A 12,995-nucleotide genomic window follows, 5' to 3' on the forward strand; every position below is an offset into this window, starting at 1 on the left:
CCTTAAACCAGTACTGGGTGGTCTAGGTCCTTAGAGACTGGAAAACCATATACTTAAGAACAGGTGGATAAATTACGGGTCCCATGACATAAATATAAAAGAGAAAATGGCACAGGGCACACCACAGGGGAGCATTTTATCGCCACACCTTTGGGTGACCCCCATAAATTACTTATTACGGATGCTGACTCAGGAGCGATTTGTACCCGTCTGCATAGCAAACGATGTTACATTACTTCGTAGGGGTAGGATCCGAAAAGGTCGAAGGTGGACAAATTTGCCGCACCACTTTTCCTCAAGCCTACAATCCGAGGATAGTCCACTGGCTCTACAGTTGTGTGGTTAGACCAATACTTACATACGCCTCAGCAGCTTGGTGGATTGCTATGGAGAAAAAGTGCAACATAAGGACCATACAACAGAGACCCTTTAGAGAACACACTGTCTTGCCAGAGGCGGAGCGATGTGGACCACGCCCACTAGAGCACTGGAGACTATTCTAGATATCCGACCCATTGATATACAGATTAAGTGTAAGGCAGCCACTGTGGCTATGAGACTTAGGGCGATGGGAGAATGAATTGAGGATGGGAGCAGCTCATACCATGCGGTATAATCGAGGCGACGATAGGAACCTGGAAGAAAGGGAAGAGGTTTCTGATCGTATACCCGAGACGCAACCGTAGTATTGCCATCAGGAAGGTCATGTTACACGGTAAGAGTGGGCCTGGGGGTCTACATTGAAAACCCAGGGACTGAGATTTGTTTAAGATTGCCGGGCGATCATGGGATGTGTGAAGTGGTGTGGTACTAACGCGAGGACGTCGAGTGTGAACATCTTTACGGACAGAAAAATGGCCATAAGGACAATAATAATCAGGACGGTAAATGTCGGAGTGTAAGAAGGAGATTAACGCCTTTTCTGAGTATGCCATGATCCGCATCGTTTAGGTGTCGGGCCATGGCGGAGTGTGGGGGAATGACGACGAAGCAGACGATTTGGCAGTGAAGGCCAGAGGACTGCCATCAATAAACCTAGGTTTTAACCGAAGCCTTTCAGGTGGAACAACGAAACAGTCAATAGGACTGTGAAAATCCTTTGGGATGCTTCGGATCGTGAGAGGACGTGGCTATTACTGAAACGAAATAAGAAGGAGGTCAGTATAGCGTTTGATATCATAACGGGACACATAGGACTACGAGCTCACTTATGCCAAATCGGTGCGACAAGCGATGGCATAAGTAGGGCATGTGGAGAAGATGATGAGTTTTTGAAGTATTTCCTATATCATTGCCCGGCATTCACAGCTTAAAGACACCAGAAATTAGGTGTGGACACAATCCCAGACATGAACCATGAATTTTTTTTAAATTTTTGGAGGTTACTTTTTTAGTATTTAGAGAACCCAATAAGCCAATTACTGGCTAAGGTGTATGCCATAGTGGCACGGGGCGGATTAATATCCTCACCCTCTTGTTCAACCTAACCTTACCTAGCCAAGTATCGTCTTTAAAAATAAAGATATTGAGTTGAAAATAGCACAGATTATTTTTTTGCCCATAGGCGGGTTAAGATTGAAGATGGACTATATCGGACTATATCTTGATGTAGAGCCCATATAGACCCACAAAAACCACATTCATTACCCGATTTTGCTGAATTTTGAAACAGTGGGTTGTAGTCGCGACTCGACGTCCTTCTTCAGTTTGGCTCAGATCGGTTCAGATTTGGATATAGCTGCAATATAGACCCATCTCTTGATTTAAAGACTTGGGCCCATAAAAGGCACATTTATTGTCCGATTTCGCTGAAATTTGGGACAGTGTAAGGTCCTTTGACATCTTTTTTTAATCTGGCACAGATCGGTCCATATTTGGATATACCTGCCATATAGACCGATCCCTCCATTTAAGGTCTTGAGCCCATAAAAAGTGAATTTATTGTCCGATTTCGTTGAAATTTGCCCAGTGAATTATATTAGGCTTTTTTACATCCGTGTTTTATATGGTCCTGATCGGTCTGTTTTTGGATATAGCTGCCAAAAAGACCAAAATTGAACAGTGACTTGTATTTATTAGACCATTCAATGTCCATGCCGAATTTGATCCAAATAATGCATTTTTACCGATTTATGAAGAAAGGAGGTTTACAAATACATGTACCCAAGGTGGTGGATATCCGTAGTTCGGCCCAGCCAAATGTAATGCCTTTTTACTTGTTTACATTATTATCGATAGGAACAGAATGGGTATGGGTATGAATTGAATGTTTTTTGAATAGCACGATGTTGATATAAAACTTTATCCCAAAGTGTCGGGGGGTCACCCCACATCACAAACACATTTTTACCAATTTTGCAATATGGGTATCAAGTGAAAGGTATTTAAAAGTAGAGTGCGAATTTGATATACGAATTTTGTCACAAGTGTTTTGGGGGTCACCCCACCCACACATCACCACCAGCATGACATTTTTACCGAATAGGTAATATGGGTATCGAATGATTAAAGGTATCAAATTTAAGAGTACGATTTGGATATACAACTTTGGCACTCAGACTCTGGTGGGTCACCCTACACACAAAATATGGCTATCAAATGAATGATATTTTAAAATAGTGTACGAATTTTGATATATTAATATAGCTCTAAGTGTTTGGTGTCTACCCTCGCGCCCAAAAATTCTGCCAGTTATCAGCTGCTACTTTTAGCTTGCTTTAGAAAAAAGTGTAAAAAAAGTATATTTGATTAAAGTTCATTCTAAGTTTTATAAAAAATGCATTGACTTTCTTTTAAAAAATCCGCAATAACTTTTTGGGCAACCCAATACTTGGCAATATGGGTACCAAATGTTAGGTATTTTTCTAAGGAATACGATTTTAATATACAATCTTGGCCACAAGTATCAGGAGGGTCGCCCCACCTACAAAACATCTGCCACAGGACATTTTAACCGATTGGACAATATGGGTATGAAATGGAAGGTATTTATAAGTAGCGTACACATTTTAAACTTAGCTACAAGTGTCTGGGATGTCATTCAACTATTTGACAAAAAAAATTAAAGCATAGGTGGTGAAGGATATAAAAACACCCTAAAACTATGAACTGCTAAGAGGCAATTTGCTACACTCATAGAAATTTGTTAGTAGGTTAGGTTGAAAAGCGGGTGCGGATATGAATCCGCCCCATGCCACTATGGACATACACTTATGCCAGTAATCGGCTTGTTGTGCGCTCTAAATACTAGAAAGTAACATCGAAATAAAATCTAAGTTAGGAATTGCGTGCAATCATTAATTGTTTTCCATACCACGCCCCTAAGTCGATTCATGTCTGGTATTGTGTCAGCAGACTTTCTGTTATTTCAGCAAACTTTTTTGCTGTTCTTACTAACAAAATTTTTCACTCATAGAAAAAAGTCTGCAAACAATTATTCTTAGTAAACAATGTTGATGCTTTTTTGGCAGTTATTCTGCTGTTGGCAATTTCAGACCAGCAACAACCCCAAGTAAAGATGCGAAACGGGGTGAAATCACATAATCATGACAAATATGTTAAAGTACAAGCTTATAATGGAATAATATAATCTGTTATTTTAGCAAACATTTTTGCCATTTTGAAAAACAAAATTGATCCTTATCTGCATACATTTTCAAAATACCTAAGCAGACATTTAGAGGTCTTTGTTCTACGGACTTCGAACCAAGAACATTTTTGGGATCTGTTTATGCCAGAACAATAGACTTTTTCGGATGTTTAATAAATGGAATGAAAAATGAGGAGCTTGCTTCATGAAAACTTACCTGTAAAATTTTCCCTCAAATTGCTTTATTTGGACAAGCTAGTGCCCTCAGATAAGTTACAAGATAGTTCCCCAATTTAATTCCCCCCAGCTTATCATTCTCTCTGTTTTAACTTTATATGTACAATAACATGTGTAGGGTTTTTGACATAACTTTTCCCATATGATTTAAATCAGTTTCGCTAATGCACCCTGCCCAATATCCCTCCACCACTTGCTCAACCCAATGTGAAATTTAATCAATTGTGAATAATTTCTTATAGGTGCCTCCATAGAGGCACGTCTGCGGGCAATGCAAAGAAAATTATCGGAAATTGCTGAGATTCCCAAAATACTCTCTTCAACATTGGCCACGGTTTCGCAGACCTTTGAGAAGCTCCAGCTAAATGGAGTGGTCCCAAAACCAAATTATCTCACCAATGAACTCTACCAGCAAAAACGTAAATTATCCTATGATGAAGATGCTTATGATTATGAGTTGAGTGACGAAGAGGGCGATGGAGAAGACGCAAACGACAACGATGATTTGAGAGGAAACTTTAATGCCAGAGAGGCTTATCTGCGATTAAAGCAACACGTTGCCAGACAAAGAAGATCTAAAGAGGTTACACCCGAATCGGATTATGCTTCCGAAAATAATTACTCATTAGATGGTAATGAGCAGCAGGGGGTAGGCCAAGTAAAAGAATACAATGATAAGGGTGAGGATGAGGATGGAGATGGAGATGGGGACGACGATGAGGATGATGAATCCAATGCCGATGATGTATGTGAAAAGTTCAATCTGAGTTACTTCCTCAAATCCCAAGGCCATGAGATGAAAGCGGATGAAACTGAAAGTGATGGAGATGGTGAGAACGATGACGACGATGATTTCCTAACAACCACATTCACATGGAGTATGCCAAACAAATCGAAATTGCGTTTAAACGACAATAACTCCACAGACACAAGTGCACACGTTCCGCAAAATAACGAAAATAATTACATGCGTGCCGCCAGTGATGAGTGTGCAGATGACGGAGAGGCTGTCGATAAGTACTCAAAGGCAATGGAACAATCATCCTTAGATAATGCCTCTAACAGTTCACAAAGTGCAGAGGAATGTTCAATGAAACAACCAAAGGTAGGCAGGCACTCACATTTTTGCTCGCACTCCATTTGAAGTCCTTTTAACTTTCATTGAATGGAATTCATTTGATGTTTGTGTGTGTGTGTGTGTGCGTTGAAATTGCAATTTAAATTGAATCCTTATCTTGAATCACTTCTTTTTCTTTATTTTTTCGCTCCCATATAATTATTTAAGCTGGATAAATTTTGGCCCTGGGCAGACCGTGAGAAAATTATTTACAAGTAAGTACTGCCATTATGGATGTTCATTAATGATAAATAAATGTTTTAATGTAAATTCGCTTAAATTTTAATGAGCTTCCATTCGAGTTGATGATGAGTTCAAATCGCAATGTATGGCAGTTGTAAACAGAGTTCTTAAAGATTAAAGTAAAATCATTGTAAGATTCTGAAAAGTACAATTCTAATGAATGAAATATTTTAAAGAGTTTTAGAAAAACACAAGGATATGAATGGTTGCAAATACGGGGAATAATTACCATTAGGTTAAGTGTGCTGATATTAATCCGCCCCATGGACACTATGGACATACACCTTAGATAATAATCTGCTTGTTGTGTGCTCCAAATACCAAAAAGTAGCCCTAAAAGATTGGATTGACGGAACCTTAGTATTGCCATCTGGAAGATTATGTTACACGGATGGATCAATGCTAGAGGAGAGAGTGAGCCTGGGGGGTTTACATTGAGAACCCAGGGGCCGAGATCTGTTTTAGACTGCCTGGTGTGGTGCTAACGCGAGGACGTCGAGTGTGAACATCTTTACGGACAGTAAAATTGCCATAAGGGCAAAAACAACCAGGAGGGTAAGTTTACGAACACTCTTGCAGTGTAAGAAGGAGAATAACGCCTCTCTGAGGATGACAAAATCCGCATCGTTTGGGTGCCGGGCCCTAACGGAATAAAAGGGCAGACGACTTGGCGGTGAAGGCCAGAGGACCGTCAATAAATTTGGTTTGGTTTGCCGTCAATAAATTTGGTTAACTCGAAGCCTTCCGGGTCGAATAAGCGGGAATAAAAGGGAAGACGACATGGCGGTGAAGGCCAGAGGACTGCCATCAATAAATTTGGTTAACTCGAAGCCTTTCGGGTCGACGCAGTTCGAGTTAAGGGCGTGGGCGACTTACAAACTCCCAAATTTTTTTCATACCACGCCCCTTAGTTGGTTCATGTCTGGTATTGTATCCCCACCCAAGGACCGGTCTCTGTTAGCCTCGAATCCTAGCCAATTACATAGGCAATGCTACAACTTCTCATCTTCACCATATGCCCTACACCGAATCCCCCCATAGGGTTTTCGTCGCCCTTACCGCCTGTTTCACTGTGTTACATGCATGCCCTCAACTCGGACTGTACCGACCCAAAAGGCTTCTGTAAACTAAGTTTTTTGACGACAGTCCTCTGGCCATCACATCCAATCGTCTGCTCTTTCATTTCCTATTACTCCGCTATGGGCCGGCACCGAAACGATGCGGATCGTGCCATCCTCAGAGAAGAAATTAATCTCCTTCTTACGGTCCAAGACTGTTCGCGACCTAACTGTCCTGGTTGTTATGGCCCTAATGGCCAGATTACTGTTCGTAAAGATGTTCACATTCAATATCCTCTCATTAACACCACATCGTTGCCTTTGCGTTGAGTTTGGGAACCATTCCGTCTTGTTTACGAACAAGACTTCACAAAGGTTCCATCACCCAGATCGGAAAAAAACCTTCTTCCCAAGAAGGAAACCCGTTGCCCCCATGGATCCGGATATGAAAAAGCAAGTACTTGATCTCATCTTCATCATCAGCATTTTAAGTATCCATTTTGCAGGAGATTTTTCAGGGATTTCATCCATTCCTACACGTACGTCAACCTTACTAACCTCAATAGATCCAGGGAGTCGAGGGCTGTACATCTCTACCCAAGATTTCACTTGAGACTATCATAATGACACAGAACGGGACAAGAAAACCAAACGCAAGTCACGTAGTTTTAGAGACATACCAATATCGAGTATACTCCTAATCTCACCCTTGTCTCCTTCATTGGTAGCCAGCTATGAAACTACTAAATCCCACTGCAGTCATGAGGAAGTTCGGATATTATCGAAGGGGATGCGGGTGAAAACGACCTTTATTACCAGGGACGGTCAGAAAGTACCAGATATTACTATAATATCGACTAAGAAAAGCTGATTGGGATACTTTTTACGGCTATCCGCTACGGAATAGCTGCCAAACCTATTGAGGTAGGAAACATTCAGAAGTTAGAGAATGTATGCACCATGTCTAGTGAAGAAACGCTAGCACTACTTCTGGATACACATTTTACTGATAAGCATTAGTCGGTGGTTGTTGGGGAAATTGTGGCGAATCCTTCAGGCGATATAAAGTTTCTACTCCATTTAATCGCCATGCACTGATAATAAATCACCGCTGGAACTGCAAGCTGTGTCCGATAGACCTTTTCCTTGTTTAGTAAGATATACTCTGCTTGCATCAGCATGTCGTATATAACTGGGATGGAGAGGCGCAATGGTCACTTTCATTCCAAAAGCAGGAAGGCCGTTCTACAGGAAAGCGAAAGAGAGATTAATAGTAGCATATCTTAAGCCAAAGACTTCTGCAGATCGCCTGAGTCAGCAATAGCATGCATATAGCCGGTGAAAATCCACTGAAACAGCCCTGCATGTCGTAGTTGGCTAAATAGGAGATTCTCTCGACATAAGGAATACACAAAGATAGCATTTCTTGACATTGAGGGTGCTGTTAATAATGCAAATCAGATTTTATAGGCATCAATACTAGCGCAAGATTTTTTTTATACCCACCACCATAGGAAGGCGTATACTAATCTCGAAATTCTGATTCGAACTAGCCATGTCCGTCTGTCGAACTCGCGATAGCGGTCGAACGCGAAAAGCTAGCTGCTTGAAATTTTGCACAGATACTTAATATTGATGTAGGTCATTGGGGATTGCAAATGGGCTATATCAGTTTAGATTTGGATATAGCTCCCACATAAACCGATCTCCAGATTTGACTTCTTGAGCTCCTGCAAGCCACAACTTTTGTCCGATTTGGCTGAAATTTGCACCTAGTTATGACTTCCAACAACTGTGCCAAGTACGGTCCAACTCGGTCAAGGACCTAAAATAGCTCCCATATAAACCGATCTCCCGATTTGACTTCGTGAGCCCATGGAAGAAACAATTTTTGCCTGATTTAGCTGAAATTTTGCACGCAGTATTCCGTTATGACTTCTAATAACAGAGTACCGTTAAAATCGGTGAAGGATATTATTGGTATTTTGCCAGCTCTAGAGAGCGAGAGATACCTGAAGAAAATCAAGGTGGTGTGGTTTCTCCCTTACTTTAGAATATAGCCATTTACAAAATATTTTTGTCTTTGAAATAACATTTGTGAAAGCGTCCTCAAATGCTGATGAAGTGTCTATTACGGTTAAGGAAAAGATTCCCGGCACACTCAGATATATACCCCTAGAAGCATAGGGCTACGGAAATTGGCTCAGCTTATGCCAAGACGGAAATGGTTTTATCAGCAGGACCATGTACCAATCATGGGAACAGAGAATATTCCATTTACTGAAAACTCAAAATACCTGGATGTTTTGCTGGACAGAAAATTTCACTTCAAACTGAACAATTTGGTAAGCTCAAGAAAGGCAAATCCTGTCCTATGCACCAGCAAGAGATCCATTGTTAAACCGCATGTCATACACTGAGTGTATATTGCTACATCGTGTTCTGGTCTAGTGGACATTGTTTCAAAAATCATCCCAGTGTTCGACCTCTGCTCGATCCAAAGGATGACTTGGTTGTGCATTACAGCTACACTGATGGCGACACCATCTGATTCACATAATATAATGCTACACCTACACCTACAGAAAACGTTGTCAAATTGACCCCATTGACTCACAAAAGTGAATAATCGCACAGATGATATCAAATCAATCACAAATGTTCATAAATCACCAACAGTTTTTTAAAACCAAATATAACGTTTGAAACTGCCCATAGCAGTTCACCTTCTAACAAAGACTTTTTTCTATCAGGTATCGGAATACTGTGGCTAGACAATTGGCTAAGTCGTAAAGCTAAATGTCGAGTGAGAAGCACTGCTGCCATCGGCACAGTCTTAGATTGACGGAGCTCTAGTATTGCCATTTTGAAGCTCTTACTACATGGATGGATCAAAACTGCAGGACAAATGGGCCTAGGGTCTTCATTGAGAACCCAGCGACTGAGATCTATTTCCGACTGCCTGGCCATAATACGTCCTGCAGACGAAGATCTGGCCGATCACGGAATGCGTGAGGTGATTTGGTGTTAACGAGTTGACGTGGAGTGTTAACATCTTTACGAACAATAAACTGGCCATCAGAGCAATAACAACCCGGACTGTAAGGTCACGAACAGTTAAAAAAGTAAAAAGGAGGTTAGTATAGCTTTCGGTATCATAACAGGACACATTGGACTACGAGCTGACTTATGCAAAATAAGTGCGGCAACTGATAGGGTTAGTAGGGCCTGTGGGGAAGATGGTGATGCTTTGGAGCATTTCCTATATAGTGGTTAACAAACGCCGGCACATAGGTGGGGAGACAATACCAGATATAAACCGACTTAGGAGCGTGGTATGGAAGCAATTAAGTAGCACAGAATTGCAGATATCCCAGGGAATTGTAGAGCAGACGAGCTTACGAGACTAGAAACAACCTTACACATTCCAGGAGAACTGGTATATGTGGGTATGCCGCTAGCGAGGCAAACTGAAAACTTTTTCAGAATTAGGAACGAAGAGCAACGGATGACAGATGGTCACAAAAGGGTTGTTTTGAACACTGCAAAATTATGTGGCCCAATGTAGACTTGAAGTAGTCTACCGCTTAGCTGTCGCTGGCTAGAGCAGACATTTCTGTAATTGCATCCGTCATAAAAGGTCGATGTCTGATCGGAAAACTTGTTGAAATAGTGAAGGTTGCACGTAAAGACTTCTGCAGCAGCTGTGAGGAAGACCTGGGAGACGAGATTATAGTACATCTGCTGTATGTGTGTCTCGCATTGACAAGCATAAGGAGTTCCTAGTTGAGTTCTCATTTCCGTAAGGCCTTGTCTGATCTAGCAGATGTAAAAAATTCTCAAGTTGTTGGGATGTTTAAAGCGATATGGATTGTACAACAGTAAGAATTAGAAGCCAATTTATTTCTCCTCTATCACAATGTCTGAAAATGTTTAAGTGAGTCTGATTGCAGACTTCCACTTAAACCTAAACTTACCTCTTTCTTAGAGCTATCAATGAACCCCAACGATTCATCATCCTCAAACATAGTACCAGCTTTCCAATCTTTCATTTCGAGAAAGCGAATCCTAAAGACTATATTCCGAATAGGTCTCTGACCCATATAGTGTGAATATATTTTTGTTAGGACAGGTCATTCATATTATAAATATCGCTTAATTTGCCAATATGTTTCATCATGTGTAAAGAACGCAATTTGACATCCTAAACCATATCACTCGAAATCCGCGAAAAATCAGACATTTCAAAAGAAGAAAAGAAAAGTGTGTGAGACATGTTAGACCAATTGCCTGATAGTTATAATTTTTAAGTGTTGGTATGAAATAAAATATGTTTACAATATAAAGGGTGATTTTTTTGAGGTTAGGATTTTTATGCATTAGTATTTGACAGATCACGTGGGATTTCAGACATGGTGTCAAAGAGAAAGATGCTCAGTATGCTTTGACATTTCATCATGAATAGACTTACTAACGAGCAACGCTTGCAAATCATTGAATTTTAATACCAAAATCAGTGTTCGGTTCGAAATGTGTTCATTCACCGTAACGTTGCGTCCAACAGCATCTTTGAAAAAATACGGTCCAATGATTCCACCAGCGTACAAACCACACCAAACAGTGCATTTTTCGGGATGCATGGGCAGTTCTTGAACGGCTTCTGGTTGCTCTTCACTCCAAATGCGGCAATTTTGCTTATTTACGTAGCCATTCAACAAGAAATGAGCCTCATCGCTGAAAAAAATTTGTCAAAATTTGAACACATTTCGAACCGAACACTGATTTTGGTAATAAAATTCAATGATTTGCAAGCGTTGCTCGTTAGTAAGTCTATTCAAGATGAAATGTCAAAGCATACTGAGCATCTTTCTCTTTGACACCATGTCTGAAATCCCACGTGATCTGTCAAATACTAATGCATGAAAATCCTAACCTCAAAAAAATCACCCTTTATATCTTAGAAGAGAAACTTTTATCATCAAGCTCTGCATAAAGGAATTCAATTCACCTAAAAGCATATTGAAATGTCCTGCTATACACAAACCTCCTCCTCCTCATATGTTTGATTTAAAGAGTATTCAAAGTTTATAACTTGTAAATTTTAACATAAAATTCCAAGGCTCCCGAAAAGCATTATTTTTATTGCAAAAAAAAAAAAAACATAACTTGCTAGAGGATGTCGGAATCTTTAGCTTAGGCATTTCTGTTTACTTCCTCATGCCATTATTATTATACTTATAGTTATTCTGTTTTGGTTTTTATTTTTTTAGGCAATCCACCTGTCATTTGGTTCCCAAGAAACCACTTGGCCTTATTGAACAACGCATACAGCTGCTGGCCAAACATAATCTACTGGAACACTTGGGACCCAACAACAAAAACAACCAATAAAGCTGCTTCATGCCGACAAATTTATAGTTCTTAGAATTGTGTTTATCAAAAATTGTTGCTTTTTTAATATCTCAACAAAGCAATATCCCCAACTGCCAATGTAAAATGTATTCCTGGCCACCTGCCTCAATGGAAATGATTTTTCCTCTCCATTACATTGTTGATTGATTTTAAGTTCACTTTCTTATTAATAAAAATTTAATTAATTCTATTGAAAACCAAAACCAAACCAAATATGAAAAATTAATTTTTATTTATGACGTTAATTGAAATTGGTTCATTGGGGCAATAACAGAAAGTTGTTATTGACGACATGGTTATTTTCTATATGCCACATGAGCGACAATGCAATGAAGGCCGTTTGTTGATCTATGATACGACAAATATACGAGTATCATTGAATATTTTGAATAAAAACCAAAGAGGATTTGTCTTTACCTTTAACTAATCAATTGGAAGCCGACATGAGCAAATGACGGAATGTAGGTTTAGGTGAAAAGTTGACGATATCATCATCAGGCTTACATATCTGGGAGGTCCTACATGCTTCATCATGTAACTGTAATATAATATTTGTATGTAAAGTATATATATGATGTGATTCCTTTTTATACCCACCTCCGAAGCCGTTTGCAACACATCGAAATATCAATTTCCGACCCTACAGAGTATATATATTTCGGATCGTCGTAAAATTCTAAGACGGATTAATGATGTCCGTGTGTCTGTCCGTCCGTCTGTTGTAATCACTCTAGAGCCTTCAAAAATTGAGATATTGAGCTGAAATTTGACACAGATACGCCCTTTTTGATGCAGATACGTCTTTCGAAGTAGCGTCGTTTTTGTTTCAATTTGCGTCGTTAATGTCAAAGTGATTTTCGGGAAAAAAAACATAAACAGAAAATGGGGATTTCCATTTTAGTCTTGTTTATGTGAATGCAGTGTGCTAGTAATTAGTTAAAGAGTCTCAAAATAAATTTGCCGAAGAGAAGTTTAAAAACATAATTGTAATAATGAGTCAAAAAAGAGAGCAAATATTATTAGAGCAAAAAATGCATATTTTAAAACGTTACAAATCGGGGGAAAATGCTGTTGAGATTGGAAGAAGCCTTGGACTTCCCCCAACTACAGTGACATCAATTTGTACCAGGGACGTTAATAAAATTAAAAAAATTGCTGAATGTGCCTCATCATTGCAACATAAACACATCATAAAAATGAGAAGTTCTTTAATGGAAAAAATGGAGTCACTTCTTAGCGTTTGGATAGAAGATCAAAACCAGCGGAGAATGCCATTAAGCCAAATGCAAAGAAAAAAAGAAAATTATCCACTATCGAGAGCGGAGATTTCTGAAGAGTT

The 12,995-nt window shown here is 39.7% G+C and overlaps 1 protein-coding gene across 1 annotated transcript; it reads left to right on the forward strand.

Annotated features, from left to right (window-relative positions):
- Positions 1–3,796: 3,796 nt before the first annotated feature.
- Positions 3,797–11,853, forward strand: LOC106088448 (suppressor of Mek1-like). Its single transcript, XM_013253971.2, has 3 exons — positions 3,797–4,931; positions 5,112–5,158; positions 11,515–11,853. Exons 1-3 carry the CDS (start codon positions 4,098–4,100, stop codon positions 11,633–11,635), a joined length of 1,002 nt encoding a protein of 333 aa, XP_013109425.2. The 5' UTR covers positions 3,797–4,097; the 3' UTR covers positions 11,636–11,853.
- The last annotated feature ends 1,142 nt before the right edge of the window (positions 11,854–12,995 follow it).

This window comes from Stomoxys calcitrans, chromosome 5 (genome assembly GCF_963082655.1).
Source record: "Stomoxys calcitrans chromosome 5, idStoCalc2.1, whole genome shotgun sequence".
Classification (NCBI taxonomy): Eukaryota; Metazoa; Arthropoda; class Insecta; order Diptera; family Muscidae; genus Stomoxys; species Stomoxys calcitrans.